The sequence below is a fragment of the Gordionus sp. m RMFG-2023 genome, chromosome 1 (assembly GCF_954871325.1).
Source record: "Gordionus sp. m RMFG-2023 chromosome 1, tfGorSpeb1-WG-v2, whole genome shotgun sequence".
Lineage (NCBI taxonomy): Eukaryota > Metazoa > Nematomorpha > Gordioida > Chordodea > Parachordodidae > Gordionus > Gordionus sp. m RMFG-2023.
The window spans coordinates 7,991,306-8,017,135 of NC_088775.1; the positions used below are offsets into that span (position 1 = coordinate 7,991,306).

General features: G+C 30.1%; 1 protein-coding gene across 1 annotated transcript; it reads left to right on the top strand.

Annotated features, from left to right (window-relative positions):
- The first annotated feature begins 6,650 nt into the window (after nucleotides 1–6,650).
- LOC135931684 (uncharacterized) lies at nucleotides 6,651–25,709 on the top strand. The gene is made up of 20 exons (XM_065468951.1): nucleotides 6,651–6,744; nucleotides 6,787–6,865; nucleotides 6,913–7,012; nucleotides 7,059–7,134; nucleotides 10,668–11,175; nucleotides 11,306–11,852; nucleotides 12,323–12,622; nucleotides 12,818–12,975; nucleotides 13,474–13,542; nucleotides 13,691–13,865; nucleotides 16,252–16,465; nucleotides 16,701–16,755; nucleotides 16,908–17,216; nucleotides 18,521–18,758; nucleotides 19,241–19,327; nucleotides 20,040–20,121; nucleotides 20,252–20,925; nucleotides 23,628–23,754; nucleotides 24,585–24,715; nucleotides 25,428–25,709. Exons 1-20 carry the CDS (start codon nucleotides 6,680–6,682, stop codon nucleotides 25,520–25,522), a joined length of 4,089 nt encoding a protein of 1,362 aa, XP_065325023.1. The 5' UTR covers nucleotides 6,651–6,679; the 3' UTR covers nucleotides 25,523–25,709.
- The last annotated feature ends 121 nt before the right edge of the window (nucleotides 25,710–25,830 follow it).

Genomic DNA, 25,830 nt, shown 5'->3' on the forward strand with positions numbered 1-25,830 from the left:
ATTGTTTTTTAAAAATATCAAGCATAAATTTATTAGGACTAATAACTATTTCTAATACAAAATTTTAAATTAATTAGAGTTATAAAAAAAATTATATGTATAAACCGGCATATAAAAAACTATAAAATAATGTGAATTAAATAATATTAAACGGATATAACTGGCGGTATATGTAACTAAAAAATAAATGTGAATTATAAAATACAAAGTGAATATAACCACTATAAAAATCACTTAAATGACACAAAATAGAAATTTGAATTTTTTGATCTTTAAAATTTATATATATATATAAAATTTAAATGTTGGAAATATAAATTAATACACAAAAAGTATCATAGGAATAATTGATTTTGTATAATGTAAAATCAAATCTTCGTTGGGATTGAGCTAATTTTTCAATTATCTCATCCTTGCTTGTCATCAAATGCCTATAAATCCCAACCTTTCAATCTACTTTTAGAAGTTGTACTTCTTGGTATGTTTTTCAGAGACCACCTGGCCCACCCTCTGGGCCGGAACGTATTTTAATTTTTTTTTAAATATACCGGGCCAGCCGGGCCCGATATTTTTTAAAATAACACCCTGGCCGGGTTTGAATTTTAAAAAAAAACATCCAGGCCGGGCCTTAAAATTTTTTTAAAAAAAATATCCAGACCGGCCTGTTTATTTTAAAACAGATATATTTGAAAACGTTATTATTAGCTAAAAAAATCAAAAATAGATATAATTTATTTTTTTTAAATCTGGGCCGGGCCTGAAATTTTATTTTAAAAAAAGCTCGGCCAGGCCTGAAATTTTTTTTAAAAAAAACCTAGCCGGGCCGTAAAAAATTTTAAATAAAATCCGGGCCGTGCCCCGCAAATAGTACCTTAGCAGGGCTCTGTTATTCTTCTTAAAAAAGAAAATGTTCTCTCATTAGTTCACTAATGGGAAGAGTTGCTAATATGTATAAACCCTTTTAATACATTGGGAATTAATCTAAAATGTGTTTGAAATAATGCAGAGCATCCATAACATTTTTTGGGACTATATCAACCATAGTTAATCTTATAAACATAGGTATTCAGCTATAAAGGCATCATAAGATACTTTAACATCTTCATGATAAAAATCTAACAAATATTTTCTTTTCTATCACCATCTGAAAAAGATTTAGAAGGCTTTTGTAGAAGTAATATTTGCAGATTGGTAAGTGCTGCATGATGAATTAAAAACCATTCATTTTTGGGTTATAAATATATCTGTATCTAAGATATATTCTTCCATTGATCCTATATTAATGTGTTAACGAAGAGCCTGCCTTGCTGCAAGTCGAGGGATACAAATATTTAACACGTATAGCTCTACTTTTGACTCAACAATAACATATAAAATATGAAATTCTTCATCAACATTAGCCCTAATTTTCTTGAGTTCTAATAAAATGCTCTCCACTATTCTAATCTTCTTAATCAAGTCAAGTCGTGTTTTTGAAAAGTAATATATAAAATAGTTGTACAATTAAATAATACATTCTAATGAGAAAAAAAATTTGGAATAAGCATTGAAACTGAAGTGTTTTATTAAATAAGTAAAATAGGTAAAGTAAGTAAAAGTATATTTAATACAAAATATCACGTATATATATATCATGAATTCAATCCTTCAGGTTATTAAATTTACAAACGAAAAGTTAATATTATATTCAATTTAAATTCAATTTATATTACAGTTCTCCCCACTATAAATTGAATTCATCGTGATAACGTAATGGGGGTTTCGAAACTCTTTTTTCAAGAGTTGTATTCTCATGTTCTGCCTTTTCCACTTCTTCGGTCAACGTAACGGGTATTTCCTTCTCTTGTGTATGTGCATCCCTCAATTGATCTGCATGCTTGTTTTTAACGATCCCCTCTGATTCCACATCGTACAATATTGCGCTTTTTCGTTGTAACACTTTTCCTTCATGCCACCCTGCTGTCCTTTCGTTTGCTATCCAAACTTTTTGCTGCTCTACAAACTCCCGAGGTTCAACACTTCTATCTTTGTAGTACTTTTGTTTCCATAGAGCGTTTTCCGTCCTTTCTCTCGTTGATAATTTCCACTGATCCAATGTCGTCCTAAGCGACCTTCCAAACATCATCTCGGCAGGAGATTTACCAGTAGTTGCATTGGGAGTATTACGGTGAGTAATTAAAACATTTGCTAAATTTAACTGGTCCGGAGTCCCACATCTCCTTCCAGCATAGAAACGCGTCTTTATCGTCCGTATATATTGTTTAGCCAAACCATTCGATTTGGGGCTATAAGGGGCCGATCTAAAAGGTTTTATATTGTTTTTAAAAAGAAACGTTTTGAATTCAGATCCAGTAAACTGAGTACCGTTATCTGAGACAATGTAGCGAGGTAACCCAAATCTAGCGAAATAATTACGCAGATTATTTATTACACTCGCCGAATTAATATGTGTTAAAATTGCAACTTCAACCCATTTGGTAAAAGCGTCTACGCAAATTAACCAATATTTTCCAGATACGGGGCCTGTCAAATCAATGTGTAATCGTTCCCAAGGTCGGGTAGGAATGTTCCAATTGTATAATGGCACTTCTTTAGCTCCCGGCCTTCCTTCTTGACAACTCTTACAACATTTAACAAAGTCTTCAACATCCGTATCGAGATTTGTCCAAAACACGTAATATCTACACAATGATTTCATCCCCACTATCCCAGGATGTCCTCGATGAATCACATATAAAACCTCCTTTTTTATCTGGAATAATAATTCTATCATTATAAAATAATAATCCTTCTTCGAACGAAATATTATCTTTAATCGAAATATATTTTTTTACAATCTCCGAATAATTATTTATATTATCAATATACCAATGATTTTTTATTAATTTAATAATCTCTTTTAGGTTTATATCATTGCTCGTTTCACTTACGACTTTACTGCGTGTGAAAGATAAATCCTCTATTAAATTAATTTTTAATCCTCTGATTTCTTCTTCGAATTTTTTTGTAACTTCATTGGTTTTTGCTTTCTCTACCCCCAAACGGGACAGAGCATCGGCACATTTATTTTGATTACCTGGTCTATATATTATCTCATAATCATAATTTAATAGTTTCGTCGCCCACCGTATTAAACGGTTATTTGTTATTTTGTTAAGATCTCTTTTATCCTAAAATATATTGTAATGGTTTATGATCAGTAACCAAGATAAAATGTCTTCCAAAAATATATTGATGAAACTTCTCGATAGCGAACATGATCGCCGAAGCCTCCCGATCAATTGTGGCATAATTCTTTTCAGCCGCTGAAAGTGTCCTCGATGCGTAAGCAATCGGTTTCTCCTGGCCAGTAAGAAATCGGTGTGCAATAACAGCTCCTAGACCTTCTTCGGAAGCGTCACAAGAAATCACGACAGGGATATCGGCTGAATAAGGAATTATTGTATCTTCTTTTGACAATATATTTTTAACTTTAGTAAATATTTCATTTTCTTTAGCTGACCAAAACCAACCAACATTTTTACTCGTTAGTCGGTGTAAAGGCGCACAAATAGAATGCAAATTTTTAATAAATGCCTCATGATAATTCACTATTCCAAGAAATGAACGTAGTTCTTTAACATTGGAAGGTGTTTTAAAATTTTTTATAGCGCTAATCTTATCTTCTGTAGGGTGAATTCCGAAACTGTCAATAACATGACCTAAATAAGTGACTGACTTTTCTCCGATTTTAATTTTATCGGTCGTCGTGGTCAGTCCAGCCTTCTCAAATCTTCTTAATACTTCTTCCAAATTAACTATATGATCGGAATTATTCTCACCTGCAATAATTATGTCGTCTAAAAATACACTAACCATAGGAATTCCCTTTAATAGGTTTTTCATAAAGCGTTGGAATATTATCGGAGCGCTAGTCAAACCAAATGGAATTCTTTGGTATCGGTAATAACCGATATGTGTCGAAATTACTAAAAGGTCCCTACATTCTGGACTAACTCCGAATTGTAAAAATGCATCTCTTAAATCTATTGTTGAAAATATTTTACCACCCGCGATTTTATTTGTTAGGTCGACGAAAGTTGGTAGTAAATCGTTATCGATCGCTAGATATTTGTTGATTGTTAAACGAAAATCTCCGCATATCCGTACGGCACCGGATTTCTTTAAGATATTAACCGTTGGCGTAGCCCAAGTGATTGGAGTTATTGTTGGATCCACCTTCTCGATAACGCCTTCGTCTAAAAGTCTGTCCAACTCAGCTTCAATGGTTCGACGCAACGGAAAAGGAACTCTTCTTGCTGGTAATGCAATCGGTAACGTGTTCGGTTCTATTCGGATGACTGCCTTTTGCAGTTTGATTTCACCTAATTTTTTTTAAAAACTTGAGGGAATTTTGAAACAATCGTATTTAAAAAGGGAATATTCATATTCATATTTATTTTATTAATACGAACTTCTTCCGGTAGTTTTATATCAAATTCTCTAATGAAAGGCATCCCAAAAATAAGGTAATTCTCCCCTTTAACTACCCAAATAAGTAAAATTTCGAAATATTTTCTTTGACTTCTACGGTACATTTACCTAGTACTTCGATTTGGATATGATTATATCCCACTAATTTATAAGCCGGTGATAGTTGTGGTCTGCCAATACGATTCCAGGTAACCTCATCAATCACACTACACGCGGCGCCGGTATCAAACTCCATAGCTAGCTGCAACCCATTTATCTTCGCATCGATGGTAGCTTTATTTGAAAATGACAGGCGAGGTGTCCGTGGCAGAATCATTTGTATGGCATGGGTTCTACAATCTTTCGCTATGTGGTTTGCCTTACCGCAACGAAAGCATATCACTTTCTTTTGAATAGAGTTAGGTTTGATACTAGGTCTATAATTATTATTAGGAATATAATTGTTACTAAAGTGTTTATTATTATTGAATCTATTGACGTTAGTATAATTATTATTTCTAAAATAATTATTTTTCGAACCCTGTGTTGGCTTATTTTTAATTATTTTATTAACTTCAGTCTGGGTTTCATTTTCCAACGAAGACAGCGCGATCGCTAAACGCACGGTCTCTTCAAAAGTAATATTGCCTTCGATATACTTTGACCGAAGTTCTTTGTCCAACTCAGGTAAGCCTACTCCTAGGATAAATATATCTCTTAAAAGTTCATCAAAAGGCGGTTTAAAATTACAAAGAGAACAGACAGTTTTAACCCTAATTGAAAAGTCAATAATCGTCTCATTACATCCTTTTAGCGTAAAAAAAATTTTCCTATTTACGAAAATGCTCGAACTATCCTTGAACACCAAATTTAAGCTTTTTATTAAAGTATCATAATTTATCATCTCTAAATTTATTGGAAAGTGAAAGTTCTTAATTTTGATAAGATTGTCTGTTCCGATATAGGCTAAAAGCAGGTCTTTTTTTGTATTTAAATCTATAATATTTCTTACTTTATAAATTAACTATAAGTTGAATAAGTAGTCCTGAATATTTACTTTTTCTTTGACGAATTCTGGAATATGGAATTTAATAGGAACTACTTCCATTGAGTCTTTAACTTTAATAGGGACTACTTCCATTGAATCTACAACTTTAATAGGAGCTACTTCCATTGAGTCTTTTACTTTAAATTTAATAAATCAAATAAATCTTCTTTAAAAATATCGTCGCCAATGAAGTGTTTTATTAAATAAGTAAAATAGGTAAAGTAAGTAAAAGTATATTTAATACAAAATATCACGTATATATATATCATGAATTCAATCCTTCAGGTTATTTAATTTACAAACGAAAAGTTAATATTATATTCAATTTAAATTCAATTTATATTACAGAAACCAATAATTTTCTTGTTGAAATATTTCTTTCAGGTCATTGTGATATTTCAGTAATAGCAAATAATCGACTCTTCTAACTGCATAAAAGCTGTAAATGCTTGATGGCTAGACTTTATCCCTTGGACAAGATTGCAATTTCTTTCTCCCTGTTGGACAAGAAGTTTCAGAAATAATTATTATTTGATTAGAAATTTGAAAATGGTAGATAAATATTATGCCACTAAAAATTTGAAAATAATTAGTAAATATTACGCCGGAAAACTTGAAATCGAAATTAATTGATAAAATAACTTATGAATGTGATAATAAATGTAATTAAATATATATTTAATATGAGATAGGAATAAATATTAACAAATATAAATTAATATAAACAATAATACTTTTGAAAAATATATCCGGCATCTGCATTTTTTTACTTCCCCCCCCCCCCCCCACCCTCCCCCGCTGCGTACGCGCCTGATAATATTATATTATTATCAAATAAATATTAACAAATATAAATTAATATAAACAATAATATTTTTGAAAAAAAAATCCACCATCTGCATTTTTTTACTTCCCCCCCTCCCCCACCCTCCCCCGCTGCGTACGCGCCTGATAATATTATATTATTATCAAAATTAACTTATGATACGATTTAATATTTTTTATTTATAATATTTGTATCATAACCCTCTTTAAAATTTAAAAAAAAAATTATTAACAAATTTTATCACGATCGTATTAAAAATTGGATCATTCGATATCACATATGTTATAATCTAACATTAAGCTATAAGGCACAGCTGTAGATTCATTCATTCATAATATATATGATGTGAATAAATGAAAAATATGAACACAGAGATATTTGAAATAAATGATTTTACTGACTCCTCTGAATTTGAAAAGTAAAGAATTAAATATCATATGATGATTGATTTATATTTTAGGTTTGTTTCTATCATTAACAAATATTTAAAAGATTGGCTTGAAAATATTGATGAAATAATTAATTTTCACCTTTCAGAGGTTTTAACTATTCTTTATTTTGTTTCTTTAATGATTTATTTTATTAGGAGCCAAACAAGGAATGGATTAAACAAGATCAAATAATAAATTATGCAGATGATAAATTTTTATTAACACTTTATATTTTAAATAAAAAAGTATGCAAAAGTAAATAGATCAAACATATTATTGTAATTTTATCTCAATATTTTAGCCGATGTTGAGACAAATATATATTTGTCTAACCCTAACCATATTTTTGCATCAAAAACTCACCATATTTCCAGATGGTAATTTTTTAAAATAAAAAAACACTTAATTTTGGAAGCACGAGACCTACAAAATTTAAACTTGTTGATCCAAGGTCACTTGCTGCCTAGTGGTAAAAAATTTTGGATCTAAGCCTGATACATAGTTTGCTACCCAAATTTTAAAAATAATAGGGAAAAAATCTCACTCAATTTTTCTGATTTAATGTTATATAACTTTATAATTATAATTAAAACAAGGCATGCAATGGCTATTGAAATTTTGATATAATGTGATTTCTACTTAGTGCTCTGAATGTCAAAATTTGAAAATTTATATTTTTTTTAATTGAATTTAATTCTTATGTTCAATTAGGTAAGAAATTAACAGTAGAAATAGGCTGTACCTATATTTTATCGATCATGTTACCATGGGCCAGGTTGTATATTATACAGACATGACTCTAGGCATCTGTTTATATTTATATAATAGGATGAATTTATGGCCTATTTTAAAAATTGGGATATAAAAATACTTTTTAAAATATATTGCTCATATTATACATTTTTAATATTAAGTTTGTATAAGGGCTGATAAGCTAACATGTATACTAGAACACTGAATGTACCAATCAGAGTTTGAACCAACCAACTTTGGTTACATAGATATTTTCTCAAACTTGGTCAGATTTATTCTTGCTTTTAAAATTTACCTAGACATTGACCTCAACAAATTTTGAAATTATTTTGTCTTCTTAGTGTTTTCACAAATATATTTTCAAGGAGATTCATAAAATTTGTTCATTATCCTTCAGTTTTTATAATTTTTCCAATTTCATTAGATATTTTTAGTATTAAGTAAAAAAATCTATTTCTAAAATCAAATTTTGAATCAGATTACGATATTAGATTTTTTTGGATTGTATTGGTCAGGCAGAAATTTTCAAATTTTTATTTTTCAGTTTACACTGGACCCAAAAAAATTTCTAAGATTTTTATTTATAATAAAATATAAATTTAAATTTTTTTTAGCAATATCATTGTATTATTATAATAGGTATATAAAAATATATTATATTAATGTTAATAATTGAAATAATTAGAATACCATATTAATTCAAGATAAAAGAATCATCATTGAAAAATATATAATTAGTATAATTAGTAAACAATTACGAAAAAAATAATCATAATAACAAAATGACAATATTGAGGCATAAGCATAAAGCAGCAGATATTATTCAAAACCTCTTTCATATAATCATCAGGAGAGATCGAATTAATAAAACAAACAGCCTTAAGAATGGCTATTGCGATCCTCTGCCTTAAGTAAAAACCTTCGCGAGGCTCCCCAATATTTTTTCTGATTAGGTGGCCAACGTCTTTAAAATAGTTTTTAGCCAAATCACCATATGTAGTTAAGGTGGAGCAAATGATGGGTATGAATATGTAATTTGAGGAATCAGCGCTGTATTTGCTGATCTTATAATTTTGAGCTCTGTTCAGAGCGTCCTTGTTAAAATTAGAGGGGGAGTTAGTGTCCAGACAAGAGAAATCCCATATTAAAAACTTTCCTTAAGACCATGGGAATACGTGTGACCCCATCAGGACGCCTACTATCGGAAAATAAGCAAGTAGGCTCCATTGAGTTAGGAAAACCAGCTGACCTAAGTGCAAGAGATATTATTTGATTGCATTTCAAATGTCGAGTTTGCCGGCCGGGATTACGATTGCAATGTAAAGGATGAAGGCCATATTGTCATCAACAGTATGACATTTGCTGCATTTATATGGTAATGAAAAGGGAATGTTAAGCCTGGTACATAAAGCATAACTGAGCTCATGGTTGTCCAATTCGAGTTTGTAATTGGTAGATGGAATAACATCTAAAAATTCATATCCCCGATCTTTGATAAGTTCAATAAATGTGGTTCTAGCCAATAGTGAGAGACTCGAAATAAGGTAATCAACGGAGTTTTTCACAAGTGGTAAATCCCAATCCTTCTTTATCACAGAGATCGGAAATAGGGTTGAGGTTGTGACTGATTTTGCCCATTCTATCTTAGCTGTATTCAAAAAAGGATCGTGAACCGACAGATGTTGGTCAATTAGTATACGTGCCTGAAGGTGGCTGGCAATGAAGGCACATATTGAGATCGACAATGGGGATCTTATACCAAGGCCACCATGTTTGGAAGGAAGTGTGGCTCGATGCCAAGCTATGTCTGTAAATTTGATATTTAAGCAGTCGCTAAGGATGACTTTTATTCTGGTTTCGAATCTCACTAAATGCTCCCTCTCTAAAAATAATGGGCTCGATCGTAGGGCATAAAGGATTTTAGGGATGTTGAAGAAATTTCGAATTAAAAAAGGCCTTGTGGGCCAAAAGGCATGTAAGAATGCGTTTTAATTTTCAAAGATATCGTCCATATCGCTAAAAAAAGAATTCACTGACTCCTCACCAATGGTTGAGCCCAAATGTGATAGATTTTTCAAGGGGACATGCTTAAAACCAAAAACGCTTTGCTGAATTGTATTAATATCGCAGTATTCAGTTTTGATTTGATTAATTACGAGTCCGAGGCTGTCAGTAGAAGTCTTAATAATATTGATTGCCTTTATCACTCTGCAGATTCGCCAGAGATGACCCCATCATCAATATACCATAAGTGTAAGGGTAGCGTGCAGTCATTGTTTATTTTAGTAATCAAATCATGGATACTAAGGCAAAATAATATGGAGCCTAGGGGATCACCTTGCTGAATACCTTCGGAAGAGGTTAGGATATGATGGCCAAATACCAAATGTGATGGTTTCTTATAAGATAAGAGGATAAGTTTGTAAAAGTGGGAAATGTTTTATAAATTGTGAGATTATTACTTGTCTATGAATACTATTGTAGGCATTTGTAAAATCGATCTTTACAAGATGTTGGGCAGCTGTGGTATTTTGAGCATAAATGCGCGTTATATGTGCAGCTGCATCACATCCTGAGCTCGTACCAACCCCAAATTGCAACGGAAGAAGTATATTAGATACTTGTGTAGAAATTCTGCTAGCTATTAACTTAGAACAGAATCTCCTATATAAAGCACCAACAGCAATAGTTCTGTTAACATTACACTTATCATTCCACTGTGATGGGTTCACATCTAAATTAAAGACTCTTCTGAAATCAACTTCCTGGATGCGTTAGTTTAGTATTTGTAAATGTAAAGAAGTAAGAGTAAAACTCAAAATATTAGATAATATGGGCTAGAGCTAGATATTGAAAAAAATAGTTAAATAAAGATGGTTTGTATATAATAATAATATGGATATTTGGAACAAGTATATGATAAAGGATAAATTATGGCTGCATATATCATGATATATATTTGTGCCTTGCTGTTCTTGATATTTTTTTAATATGATAATTTTTTGGATTTATGCATATTTTAACCATCGTGTATTATATATTCTATAATTTTATAAACAAACTTGCTTAAATTCTAATATTGCACTACTATGACCCATATCGATGATATATATATATTTATATATATTCAAATTTAAATAATATGTTCTACTTCAAGGTTTGGTTTCAAAAAATTCATAATACTCAAACACATTAACCAATCCATTTTGTCATCTTCCAATTCAAAAAACACTAAATTTCTTCCATCTAACCCTGTATCCACTCAACCCCTCACTCCTAGTCAAACGCTCACCTTGCTAAGTGCTTTGGCCTTAGCCCTTCAACAGTTTCGTCACAAATTATTAGACATATCCTCTTATCACCATAATAATAATCACCCAAAATCGAAATTCCACGATCAAGGGAACCAAAACTTGTTTGACTACCCCGACCCCAATATACCCCTCTTCGTATGCATAAACGAAGAATTTCGACTCTACCAAGGAATGTTATGGGAAGAAAAAACCACAACCACTAATAATGATAATAAAAAATTGGCATGCCGACTGAGCCTCGAAATGCTATATTTCACTCAACCTTTAGGGGGTCTGGCTTACCTAGATTCTTTGACAGAACTTTTGCCAATTGCAAACCCATCTCAAAGAGAACAGACAAGATCCGATAAAGTTTAACATTTATTTTTTATTTATTTATTTATTCAATATTTGGAAAAAGAGGGGGTGGTGGGGGGGGGGCGGGGTTAAATTTGTTTTGGCAAAATATGCAAATATAAATCCATAAAATTTTATTTGCAAGCTAACTGACATCAGCGTGAGTCTGTGTTACTCTTTCGTTTTAATGCCCATTCAGACCATTTTGCATAAACCCAGCTTGTTGATCGTAGAGAGAAATTATGACCTTTTCCCATTAGACCATCGTCAGCTGTCCGAGAATGATCTCGTTCTAGATGGATATAGGAATTTTACTGATGAGTACCGACCAAATCACCTCGCGAATTGCGCTTTACACGATATCCTATGGGCCATGGGTAGCCTGCGAAACCCGGTTAAACGAATAGATCTTGGTCTTCAGTGGCTTGATTTACCTCTAAGTTACAACTCCGAAGATGACTTTCGCTACTCTCACATGTCTATAGGCTTACGGCTGAAGGAAACCGAAACCGACTGTAACCTCGTTGAATATTACGACACCCTAATGACTTTATTTAAGTCAGCTGATAGAGATGAAGAAAAAGGAGGGGAAATAAAAAACGTTGATTCGGTTAAAATACAGTCAACTGCTAAGCTGATTTTTTCTTTGAAAGGTGTACCAATTGATGACGATGTCTTGGGATGTTTATTAGGTATATAAACAAATTCCAAAAAAGAAATTGGTCAATCTCTTTTGATAATATGTAATATATAAACTTTCATCTAACCTAGACCTGTAATTTTTTTTAACCTAATAGCTTTTACATTTTAATTAAGAGAAAGAGAAAAAAATAAAAAAAAGATGGCCTAATTTTACACTTGTCAGTTTGTCTTTCAATTAATTGGCCATCTTAAATTAAGTGAAAACGAATGGAGTGGTAAAAAAAAATAAATTGAAATAATGATTGATAATTTCTGAATTAGAACTGAACACGAGATGATTATGTGATAAACCTTGGTTCAAACATATACTTTATTTATTTAAATCTTACCATTTCCCCTCTCGAATTATGGTTAGGAGTTAATGGATTAACTCATCATGGTATCAAAAGTACACTTAACTAGATATGAACATTGCAAACTACAAAACAAAAACAAGTAAAAAAAAATTGTTGTTAATTAGGCTCCAAATTTAAACGGCTAACCGATCTCATAGACCGACACCATCATTCACAAGGGACAAAATCTCAAGAGCCCTTTTTGCACAGTTTGGATTACATGAGAGGGGATATTTTAAGCCACGAGGAAAGGGGGAAAGAATCAGCTTTCAAGACTACCTTCCGCGAAAACACCGAAAATTACCAAAAAGCCCTCGATAAATTGGTCAGCAGCCATAATGTTAAACTCGGTTCGCTCAACATAGCAATGACCAACATGAGGAACAACATCGCGACACCTACCAATAGTATAACAGATGCTTCGAGTAATATATTATTTTTTTTTAAAAAATGGATTTTCATAACATTTACCTGATAAAAAAACTCTTTAAAAATATTTCAATTTACGGTGTCAGCGTTTTTTTTACCTGTTTGTGAACACCTAAATAAACGATGGAGACTCATCTATTCAAAAAAAACCTTTTTTTCTATGCTAGTAATATAAAATAATAAATCCAAAGCCCATAAGAAACACTACGAGAAGAACAAGGATCATAACGCTAAAAGCCACCACAAAGAAAATCGGAAAATAATATCGGATGCTTTAATGGACGCCATCTTCTGGACATTATTTCCCGATTCAAGGCCCAGTTTGCTCAAGATAAAATCATCCAAAATGGTAAGCTTTTATAATATTTCTCCCGCTCCCCATTACAGTGGAAAATTAAGGTAGAATCCCTTTAGTATTAAGTTCACATCGCGTACATAGTTAAATGCCCGACCTAAAAAGAAACGCCATCACACATAGTATCTTAGACTCAAAAGATCGCTTATTTTTATCAGGCGTTTGTTGCATTTTTTAAAAAAAAATATATAGACGAATAATTATTAGGAAAATGACGGGAAAATTTTCTTAACCTTTATTTGCCGCTAAAAGAAAATTAAGAATTATCCTTTTTTTTTTGTTAACGTTTCTGTTGGATATATATTTATATTGTTTATTTATTTTTTTTTAAAAAAAATGTATAACCACCGATTCACGAGAGTGATTGATTGAGAGATAAACTTTATTTATGAATTTTAGTTTTATTTGATTTATATATATACTATATTAATATTTTAATATTCCAAATTCTATTAATTTTTTTTATTTATTTAAAATAAAATAAATAATTAGAAGCTATACACGCTTTCTCCACTCATCGATCCTGACATTAATGCCGTGGATCTAGGCACCAAATTTAAAGTGTCCCTCTTTTAATATTATATAACAATAGCCATATTATTTAGATTTCAATAGAAAGAGCAGAGAGGGGGGGGGGTGTTAGAAAGTAATAAAATGGAAAGAAGGTAATTAAATCTTGTATTACTTTTTTTAAAATTTTTTGTTGTAGTTAAGTCCTCCACACTCCCTAACCGATTTATTGACCCACACCCTATTCATGTTGGCCAATTTCGACTCCTTGATTAAACGGACAGATTCTTTCTCTCACGATATTAGAAGCGATAAAAGTTTTTTCGATCTCGAATACATGCATCCATCACTTTTGCAACCCTTAGATCCACCAGGTTTAACGAGTGTTTGATAATCTTATGCAACATGATATATTTCTGATCATTTAAAAAAAAAATTTTGTTAGTTTGCGTGTAACATCATTTGTTTATGAGCGTAAAATATTTTATATATTCTTTTAATTTTTCATAATTTTATTTTGTGGGAATTAAATGATTGGTATAGATGGGTAAGTTCGCATGGCTGTGCCGATATTAAATATCGATCGGATCGGCACCGATATTTAGCGTTTTCGACAAATATCGGATTGGGCCGATACATTTATTTATCCCAATCTGATATTTTTATTTTATTTTTGTTTATTTATGATTCTATATTATTATATATTGTTTATTTTACATTATTATAATATTTCAAAAAATTGTTTATTTATTTTTTATAAAAATGGAAAAATTAAAAACTTTTTTTAGGCTATGTCCATAAATTACGATTCGCAAACTTTTTCAAACTTTATAGAATAAAAAAATATAAGCCATTTTAAAAAATCAAAATTACCAAAATTATTTTTTCAATTTTTGAAAAAAAAGTTGAATAATTTTTCTAATGATTATAAATTGTTGAATTGAATTTGACAAGAATAAATGAACTTCTCTGCGAACTCCCCTTACGATTCTAGATAGGATTGATGGGAGAAATCTTTAGTAAGAAATATATGTGACTATCAATGATCTGGGCCACTATAATATTTCACAATAGTCTGAATAATATTTGTGGCTGTAATATTATCAGGCAAAATTGTTACGATTTGAGATATCGTAATATATTTATTGTATTGTTTAATAGAAAATTGATAGAGATTCCCAGAGAATTTACAGAGATTATTAGAAGTGTAACGGTGAAGTATGTTGAATAATTTATATCTAAAAATAAAAATTTAAATAATTTTATATAAATTGTAAAAGTTGTCCACTTATTAATATTTTCAAATACAATTAATTAAATAATTCAACACAAAATTTTACGACTTTATTAAAATGAATTCCAAAAAAATACTACACAAATATTATCAAAAAATGTTAATTATTATTTTATATAAGTTTTTGTTTATATATAATTTCCAAATATTATAAGAATGGGTATTCAAAAATTAAAATAAATCGAAGTTCATAATATAATCATATACATAAATATAATAAAATATAAAACTAAATATTAAATTACCATACAATAATAATCCAAAATTCCAATAACACTACTGTTCAAATAAACAAATTTAAAAATAAATATTTAACTATACAAAACAAGTAAAATCCTATTCAAAATTACAAATTAAAAAAATAACTATTTAAATATACAAATATGATAAAAAAAACAAGTAAATTCAACAAAAATAACAGTCTTACAATTCATGGACCTATTACATCTAGGTATAAATTTTTCGTACATTGGCTCCACCAATACCCATCATCATTACGAATAACATCAGATCTAAACTAATAATTCTATAGGAACCAGTTACCATAATTGGTTAATCCTTTATGACATGGCCATTTGCCACTAGTAGTAATTGCCCTAATTTACCTGATAATGTTAATAACCTACATCCTACAAATATATAATGAAATCTAATTCGAAATATTAGATCCTGATTATTGCTGATTGATTAAATACATATCTTGCGCTAGATTCCATCAACCCTAACTACAATGTTGAGAGCAGCTTGCACAGCTGTTCGTCAGATTTAATTTAAAAAATTCGGTTACGGATATAGTTTTAATCTTCGCTATATTTAATTAAATTTTATGCCCCCTCAGTGTTTAAAGTTATATATAACGAGGTTTTAATTTTACTGCATAGAAGGAAGGAAGGAATAAGGAAAAGAAAGAAAGCATAATATTATTATTCACGCCTTAAAATGGCTTTAAGCGATAAACAAAAAAGTCTTGCTATCGCATTGAAAAAATTATATATATTATATCGTCATCTATACACATTTATACATACGAGCCATATTTATTTTGTGGAAATTGAGCATTTCTTATTATTGCATAGAATGTTAGAAAAAAGGGAGTGAATAAACATTAGGAAAAAATAAAATTAAGTGGTCATAATTATTTTGAAAAAAAATTACAAAATTTTTGAAACGGACATAATATGACCACTCAGGGTTAATTTTATCTTTTTTTAGGAGGGGGCGGGGGAGGGGGTGATATTTTTTTCTCTCCCATATTTCGACAATCATAATTTATGTAATTAATAAAATTTCTTTTTAAATTTAAAATAAAAGATGTACATCAAACTCGCATTTTTTTTTAAAAAATATAAAATAAAAATAGTGTGTCATAAACCTCCATCTTGACATTTATTTTTTTATTCAATTGTATTTAGTGATTTTCTTTTATTTTTTGTCGAATTAATAAAAATTCACTGTATTCATGGCAGACGACCCAATCGTCGAAAATTGTGAAATGGGGCCAAATATAGAAAATGGTAAGCAACATCGAATCGCTGTGAGCAAATTGATTTACGACATTTCACCGAAGGGTGCAGTCGGGGAGGATATTCTCGATTCGATATTAGGGGCTTTGAAGGAATTTTGGAAAGAATTCGTGCTCGAACTTAGATACAGATGGGACAATTGCATACCCATCACTTTGTAATATTTTCGATTTACCTCTATAACGAAAACTATAGAAGCGATTATTTAATATCATTTTTTCGAATAATGATTATAGATATGAATTGTGTTCTAGGAAACTTATTTGACATGAAATTTATAATAAGAATTAAAAATTTTCTTCTAAATATACGCTGTAGAATTATTTTCGCGATTTATTTTACTTAAAAACATTTTTTCTTAAATATTCAATAAAAATAAACGTTGACGAAAGAATAGAAGATGCTAAACCTGATTACAAATACTGTCTACTGCATCAAAAATTGCAAGTTAATTTTTTTCCTTTTTTTAGAAATGAAATCAATTTTTCTCGAGGATTAATTATTTTTCTTGAAATATACTTATTTTACCTCTTTTTTTTATTACATATGAAAAGTTAAGAAATACATCGGATTAAAAAATTGGAATAAATATTATACAGATGCTGAACAGATGCATAAAGATAAAAAAGCAACAACAACAATATTCAAGCCTCAAACTAGACCAGCTGACTAACGAAGATAGCGAGGGGGATACCTTTTTCGAATGCCAGAATGATAATAGCCCTTCCCTCATCAGGAAGAAATCGGAATCAGAAAATGACAGAAAATCGAAATCCCAAAATTCCGAAAATTTGTCAAAATTCGGTGATTTGACCGCGAGGGAGGTACCTGAAGGAAGGTCCCATACGCTAGAAGGGAACGTAAAACTTTTCAACGGAACAGATTACTTGTACGTCCCAATAACTCAGGTTGCTTTTTTCTTCTAATTTTTTTTTATAAAACAATCCGCATCGATAAAATTAACACTTAAGACGTCAGGGATTTTATGAATTCTCTAGCATTGAAATTATTTATAGGGTACATTTTTCTGTGATGCTTTAAAGCAGTGCTGTGAATACTCGTTCTAAAATAAAATGTTTCTGGTTCACAAATCTAACATAATTAAATCAGTATTTTTTTAAAAAATAAAACGCATCTTTAAGCAATTTTATTTCACATTAAACAAACTCTCAACCTGGGATGATAACTTGAACATGTTTCTATCAAAATTCCAATTAATTTAGATTGACAATCTTTGGCTGTATAAAATTCCGCAACAAAAATGTATTTGGTGGTTGATCTGTGAATTAAAAACTCGGCTTAATTTATTTATAAAATTTTTTTTTTAAAAAATGAACAGAATGTACATATAATAAATTATATATTTTTCCCATATTTTTTTAAGGAAAAATTTAAAGTTATGAGTAACGTTTTGCTTTATCGTTACTTTAGAACAAGTAATTGCGTTCCTTTTTCTCAAAAAAAGTAACGCCGTTTGTAACGACCTTTTTTTTACAGCGTCAGTTTTTAATGACCTTTTATGCATTTAATTATATTCAAATAATTTATACTTCACTGATATAGAAGCCCAGAAAAAACGTTTACCGCTGCCACCATAATTTATTATTAAAAAAAATTCAATAAGTCATATAATATAGAAATAAAATAAAAAGTTAATACGAGTTTTAAAACCATTAGCAATATTTTATTTATTATGTGTAAAATAAAATATGTTTAAAAAATGTTAAACCTTTGGGATTAATCACAAAAAATTTGACGCCATGTCCTATAGTATATAATACATAAAAATCAACATTTATAAATATTTAAATATAGTTAGTTTTGATTATAAAAAATTATTTTTTTTTAGCTCTCTTTATAGCAGCATCCTTCTAAACAGAGTAAAGAGAAATTTAGACTATTTATGATGCATACAATTTTAAACAAAACAAAATAGGGGGGTGTCAAAATCTGAATAGACTTGTCTAAACAGAGATTTTCAAAAAATAAGATGAACGGGGACAGGATGAAAAGAATGATTGACTTAGGATGGAAAATCCTATGAGGTTGGGAAATAGGGATTTCAGGTTTTCTATCATATTTGTCGAGAAAGTCTCAGAGTAAAACATGCGTAAATTGTTTGAAAACGGCAAAACAATAAAACAAAAAGGCCAATAAATTGAAAAGAAAATTTTTAAGAATTAAAGGAAAAATTTTTTTTCCAATTTTGCAGGAACCACCTTTCATGACCGAAGATCATTTAATGCAACATCAATCCCTCCTACTCCATCTCACGAGCGCGAGCTCTGACAAAAATGAATCGAAAAATGTCAGCGAGAGGGCACAATTTCAGAGCCGGACCCTGGCCTCCGATATGAGAGCTTTCAAGGCGGCTAATCCCACTTGTGATGACGATATAAGAGACTTCCTCCGCTGGTATTCGCCGGCCGATTTGATTTGGGATGATAAAGGTTTTTTGAAAAAATTTTTTGTCAAATTATTTTCCTTACATTTTATTTTAACCCCTCATTCATAGTTAGCGCGAATTCGAAGCGAATCATGAAAAAAACTGCAATTTTGTTGATTTTCAAAATAAATTTGCTCAAAATTTTGTGCTACAAAAAAAACTTTCAAATGCTCGTAAAATTTTTGTTAAACCTAGCAAAATATATAACATAACAGAAAAGGAAAAAATAGGAAACTGTGAAACCATAATTTAGGGTTCAGGAATTTTGAAACTCTTATTTAGTCGATATTTGGCTAATAGAAACATAATCGAAACCGACCCCGAACATTCTCCTGGTTCATATTACCCCGGATTCTATGAGTTGTTCATAAATGGTTTCTTGTTTGGTCTGAGACAATTGTTAAATGTTTGAAAAACCCTAATTATTTTATATTTTCTAAAATAGGTATAACGTATATTTTTTTAAAAAAATAATATATATATTAGATAAAAGCAAATGTCGTCTAAGTGATCGAATGAATATTGGATACGATAAATATTCCAAAGCAGCTTCCGACCTCAAATCTAAAGATGGTAATCTCATACCCCTTCTCCCCAATCTCAAAATAACCGTTGTTCAATCTCATTTTTTTTCAATTTTTAATTTTGAAACCAGTTTTTATTTACAAAATAGAAAAATAGGTACACAAAATAGACTTTCCTGGGGGAGGGATAGGATATTCTGCACTTTAATTTGTTTTCGAATAAAAAATAAATGCGAACCCAACACCACGTGATCCTGAGTCCCCTTCCGGCCAGATTCTCCTTTTCCATACTATTTAAAATTTATAAAAATATTGGCCATTTAAAAAAAATAAATGTTTTTTTTATTTTCCATTTTGATTAATTTACTAATCAAATAAAAATCATATCGATTTTAATTAATTAGCTATTTTACTAAAATCAGGTGATTCATCTCAATTTAATGGCGCGTTCCAAAAAAAATTTATGGATCAGTGGGGGTGGTGCGCGAGTTAATTTACTTCCGGGTTCTTTTAAAATTGCGTTAAATTTCCAAGAAATTCGAGGTTAAAAGTGAATGACATAGAATTGTTTAAAAGTATAAAAAAAAATAAGCTTTGCCATTTTTTTTAGCCTACTAAAAAAACGGTTTAAATGGCTAAAAATTGGTTTAGTCAGAAGATAGAGGACATTACTAAATTACTAAAAAAACGGACATCATGTGATTAAACAAAGCTATATAAATTATATTATAAATAATTGTATTCTTTTGTATAAAATAAAGAGGATATAAATGAAGACATTAATTCGGAAGAATTAAGTGAGTACGATCAACAGCTGACGGATAATATATGGACCCGATTATGGTTATAAAAATATAAAAATTTATTTGCCATTTTTTTTTATATTTCTGCCTTTTTTTTCTCAATAAATTATTTCCATATAATATCTAGATTTAAATCTATTATCGGTTTCTCTCACACACATTTTTATCAGGTTTACCGAAACCCTACCAATGCCAGCTTGCAAGCAAGCTCGACTCTTTGACCATCTGACCCAAGGCGAATTAGCGTTGCATCATTTGGCCAAATTAGACCTGCCCGCCATTTTGCACGATTCTTCGGGATCCGTGTGGAATCACATGGCGCCTTATGCCGTCAAATGCGTCTCCGTTCTAGCCAACAATTTGTCAAATGACTTCGCCAATATAAATTTGAACGAGCATGTTTCCGGGGACGATTCAATGAATAATTTTAAGTCGGTGACCCCCAATAATTTTTTAGACTCAAAGCAGCTCGCTGGTTTGCTATACATCGTTCGCAAAGCCCTGGAAAAACTATCCGATCCGACTGGTTTCGAAAACATAACTGACTACGACGAAAGATTCACCGCTGCGTTGAACAAATTTGAAGCCGACCGGGCTCGTATCCAATATTACGACCAGTTCGTAAAACTGTATTTTGGGGACGGAGACACTAAAGAAAATCAAGAGCCCGAAAGCGAGAATGGGCATGATAAAGATGGCGCTCCGATTCGTTATCATCACGATTTGAAAAGTTTGAGTCGCTATTTATCCTCGGGAGAAAGTAGAGTGGATATAAAACTACCACCCGGGGCGTCTACCAATCACATCGCCAATATTTTCCCGATTTTTCGCGCCTTAATTTCTGGTAAAAACATACTATAAAAAAATAAAAGGATCATATTTAGGCTCCGCAGCATCTTATCATTCTTTACCTCTTTTTTTTAAAAAAATTAACTTTTAACATTTATCAAGACATGAAATTGACAGACATCCATATGTTTAAATATGCAAAAAATAAATAAATATATTTTTCATACTAAGATGCCTTAAAGTATTTTTTTTGTTTACATTTCTCCTCACTATATTTATTAACTATTTTACCAGGCAGAGTTGTTAATCGTTACTTTTATGAGTAGCGCGCTACCGCTATCGCTATTTGTCAAAAAAAGTAGCTCGCTATTAGCTATTATTTTTCAAAAGTAGCTTTAGCTACTTTTTAAGCTACTTTTTATAAAAAAAATTTTAGAAACAAATTAGTTTTATTTTTTGCTTATAATGTTATTGTATAGTAAATATAAAAAAATCAACATTTATAAATATTAAAATATAGTTAGTTTTGATTATAAAAAAATTTATGTAATAAAAATAAATATTTATGGTAATTTGTTGCATTTTATAAGTTTTTACCTAGTGTTATGTGTCTAACTATCTGCCGTGGTACATATATATGATATCTCTGATAACTCTACTATTAGAGCATCTTTCATCACTTTAAAGTTATCTGCTATTTTATTCATTAGTGTCTGACGTCATAAAATTGTTGTACCAGAAGATAGAGTTTTAATCATCATGGTAATAGATGGATTATCAACCAAGGACATTGGCTGAACTGTATCAATAAAATCAACAATAACTTTATCAGCCAATTTCTGAGAAATATTGCCATTCGGATTATTAATTAATTTGGTTTGATTTAAATTAGTCTTTTTGGATGTAGAATCGCCTATACCAAAATTATTTTAATGTTTGCCCATTTCCTTAAAGCTATATGGTATGAACATCTTATGAAATAAACACTATTAGAATGTAATAATGACAATTTACCTTTTGGTGTTTCTTGAGGTTATAACTGGATTGATTTGAGGAAATATTTTTTTTTACATTTTAAACAAATAAATTTGAAGCCAGTTTTGGTTTTTATATTTATTTTAATCAAATCTAGGGAATGGGAAATTTGTATTACATTTTATTAATTAATTGTCTGAATCACTTTCAACTATTTGGATATTCAAAGGCGATCACATTTTAAATTATTAACCCATGATTTAGGTTTATAATACAAATGAAAATACAAATTGAAAATATATTTCAATTTTAAAATGAAATAATAAATCCTAAAAATTATAATTAATTATGATATTATATTTAAATTTTCATGTTTATACTTACCTTCATTATATTTTTTAAAAGTAGCTAAGTAGCTTCAAAAAATGTTTATCGCGCTAAAAATTTAAATAATTACAAAAAAAGTAGCCGTTATTAGCTATAGCTACAAAAGTTAGCGCGCTACAAGTAGCTCGCTACTTTAACAGCTACCAGGTTTATCAGCATCTTTATGAAAGTAAATATCGGAGGCAACATATTTAGATTTACCTTCCCCTTATATTTTTTCCTTACCTCGTCTAAGATCATACCCTCCTGAAAAATGGATGGAGGCAAATGACTACTACCCCCCCCCCCCCTTCCCGAATTACTTAGCCATATATCGTATGATAATTGGTTTAGTCCTAGCCTTTTTTTATGGGTATACCGTAAATTATTCATAGCTGTTTGTAACATCTCATAAAGTCGGTTAAGAAACTAAGATTTCTCCTCCTTAACAAATATATAAATCAAAAATTTTTAAAGATTAATTTTTAATTACGGTTCATCATTTATGAGCTGTAAATATTACTAATCTATCATTATAAAAACAATATACTATTATACTCAAGTTTTTTATATTTTCGACCGTATAAGTTATCAATATTGTTTCCTGCTTACCATAAAACTTATAATAATTTTTTAAAAAGGGAGTAAAAATTATTTTTACTAAACTTTTTTAAAATCATTTTTCATTTACAGAATAAGTAAAAAATAATATTCCCTCTAGTTTCTTCAATTGAATATAACCCAGTGGTTCCCATTCTAAATCGCTGAAAATTGGGAATTTTGATTATATCCCGGAAATTTTATAAGTAAACTTGAAATTAATATTAATAGGTGCTAGGGAAGTGTATTTAAGCTGAGTTTTTTAAAAAAAATTTACTAAAAAACAGAGGAAATATTATCATCGCTTGGTTTTCAAAATGGTCAATTTGATAACCAAATTTGGGAATATAAATATTTTCCTCCATTTTTAGAGATTTTCAAGTTCCTTAGCATCTTCTTCTCCGTTTAATGGCGATTTCCAGGTTCACCCAGGTTGGCTAGTTTTTCATCTAATTTAATCATCTTTTACAATCGGATGCCCTTCCTGACATCAACTTCTTAAGGTGATTTTTAAACCCCGCTGAGGATACGTGAACCTTCATTAGGCGCCAAAAGACGTTGCCACGATGTGGCTGAAGGTAAGATTTGGAGGGGGGGGCTTACCTAGCATCTATTAATATTAATTTCAAATTTACTTTAAAAATTTTCTAGGAGATATAAGCGTGATCGATTATAAACTTATCCCAATTTATTTATTTTTCCAGATATTTCACATCCATTATAAATATAAATTTATTAAGTTTGAAAGTATTTTAGCGGATAAAGTATTGTATAAATGACAATTCAATATCCTATATTCACTTAAAAAAAAATTAGATGACCCCCGCAAAGTGTCATTTTTTAAAGGTGGCGACATTGAGCTTTTAATCGAACCCAGAACGTTGGATTATAGTTGCTTCGAAAATAAGTCGTATTCCAACATCGATCGAGAAAGGGACCAAAGGTTCGAAAAAATAAATATTCAATATAAGTTTACGAAGGTTTTTTTAAATAAAAATACATTTCACGATCATGGATATCCTCTAGGGTTACTGATTTTACGGGAAATGTTTTCCAGCATCTTTGAAATACATTTCTTAAGAATTGTAGACAATTTTGCCATTAACCTTTGAGTCATTTAGAATTTATATAAAATAAATCGAACATATAAGTTCATAATTTCATGGCAAAATTGCCTGGAATTCATAAGACAAGTATTCCAAACATGATGAAATACATTTCCGGTAAAATCAGATTTTCAAATTTAAAAAAATAACGCTCTCAAAAAATAATTTAAAGTTGAAAAAAAAGTAACACATTACCGCTAGACATATAAAAATAATAAAAAAAAATTAATAACAAGATTCATTACTATTTTTATTAACTATATTTTTTATCGATACAATATATATGAATTTTTACGTATTCAAGATGAATTATTTTTATATTTAAAATCGATAATTTGTTATATGGAAATTTTTTTTGAATAAGGAAAGCTTAATCTATCAATCGTGTATACTAGTGGTTATAAGAATAATCAAAAATATTATTATCAGCGCTGGTTGCAGGAGTAAATTTTTATATGTCCAAAGGACTTTGAGTAATTTAATTTAGGGTGATCGATGATTGTCCTAGAACTTAGTCAAATGGATACACGGATTTTAGACGAATATCATTTTAATAAATAATATGTAGTTAATGGAAATTGTTTTTTTTAAATATAAAATAAGTCCCTGATACACAATCATAAATTGTCTCAAAGTTCTTACGTAAATTCTTTTTTATTTTTATTAGCCCCAGTTCAAATCATTTTTTCAAAGTTTTGTCGATAGAAAATATAGGCCATTCTGGAGGTGATGAAGATCATTTATTTAAATGCGGTCTCACTGGCAAGGAATACTCATTTCAACGGAAACAGTATAAAGGTTTTTTTTTATTTTTTATTCTGTGAGAATTACCTTGGGTCCAAGTTAGCACGAATTCATGACGAAGTATATAAAATGAGTTTTTAGCTATCCCCACGGGTTTACCCCAAACCATCGGTAACAGAAGTCTCACAACTTCCTTAAATAGGCAACGGGGAGGGGTGATCGCCTCGACTAAGTTTTATAAGCTGTTTTTTGTATATTTTGCCACTAATTCGCATTAACTGTGAATGCAAGGTTATACTTCAAAATTTTGAATTGCAAAAAAAAACTGAATATTTTGAACAAGTTTTTTTTTTTAAATATAAAATGTTTTATAAAATACAAAAAAATGATTAAATATTATTATGATTTTTCCGTGTATTGATTTAAATAAAAAATTTTAACTTCGCAACCTCTTAAAGGTTTTTAAAAATATTTACGTTGTAAGATACTGATTATTATTTTATTGCTCGAGCCATTGAGAAATGAGGGAGGTCTAACTAGTGTTGTTAAACTGGTTTATTTTTTGAAAAAAGAGTTTTTAATCATATTTGGCAGAAAGGCTTGAACATCTATTAATAAAAACTAAGACTTGTGTTATATAATTTGGACTAAGTCGAACCTCTTAACAACACTAATCATGGGTTTAAAAAAAATCGAATAATTAATTAGTAAATAGTAAAAAAAAAATCTTATATTTAACAAAAAAAAATCGCTCCATATTTTTCAGATAGGAATGATGACGATATAAATGCTGAAGAAATGAGACGGATTCTGTACGTTTCAGTAGAGAAAAAGGAATTCAGGATAGCCAAGATAGATTAATATATTTTCTTCGCGTTTTTTTTGTAACCATGTCCTAAGAATGGCGCTGCGCGTGATAAAAAAATTTATAAATATGATTGTGTAGTGCAATAATTATTGTAATTAATCTTTAAGGGAGACGTCGTCGTTAATACATTTTTTTTATTTAAAAAAAGTTATTATGTATGATCCGTTTCAGTAACGAACCTGATGAGTTGGTTTAAGCTAGTAATGAATGAATGAATTATAGTAAACTAAACGCCCTATAGCGATTGTAGTAATTTATTTTCTAATAAAAACTAATTATATTGCAATTTGTGCCTTTATTT

Bases quoted from the DNA above. Each gene is read 5' to 3' on its own strand.
- LOC135931684 (XM_065468951.1), top strand. From the start codon at position 6,680: ATGAAAAATATGAACACAGAGATATTTGAAATAAATGATTTTACTGAC. The intron at 11,853-12,322 runs GTATATAAACAA...GTTGTTAATTAG, and splicing joins TGTCTTGGGATGTTTATTAG to GCTCCAAATTTAAACGGCTA. The intron at 20,926-23,627 runs GTAAAAACATAC...AAAAAAAATTAG, and splicing joins TTTTCGCGCCTTAATTTCTG to ATGACCCCCGCAAAGTGTCA.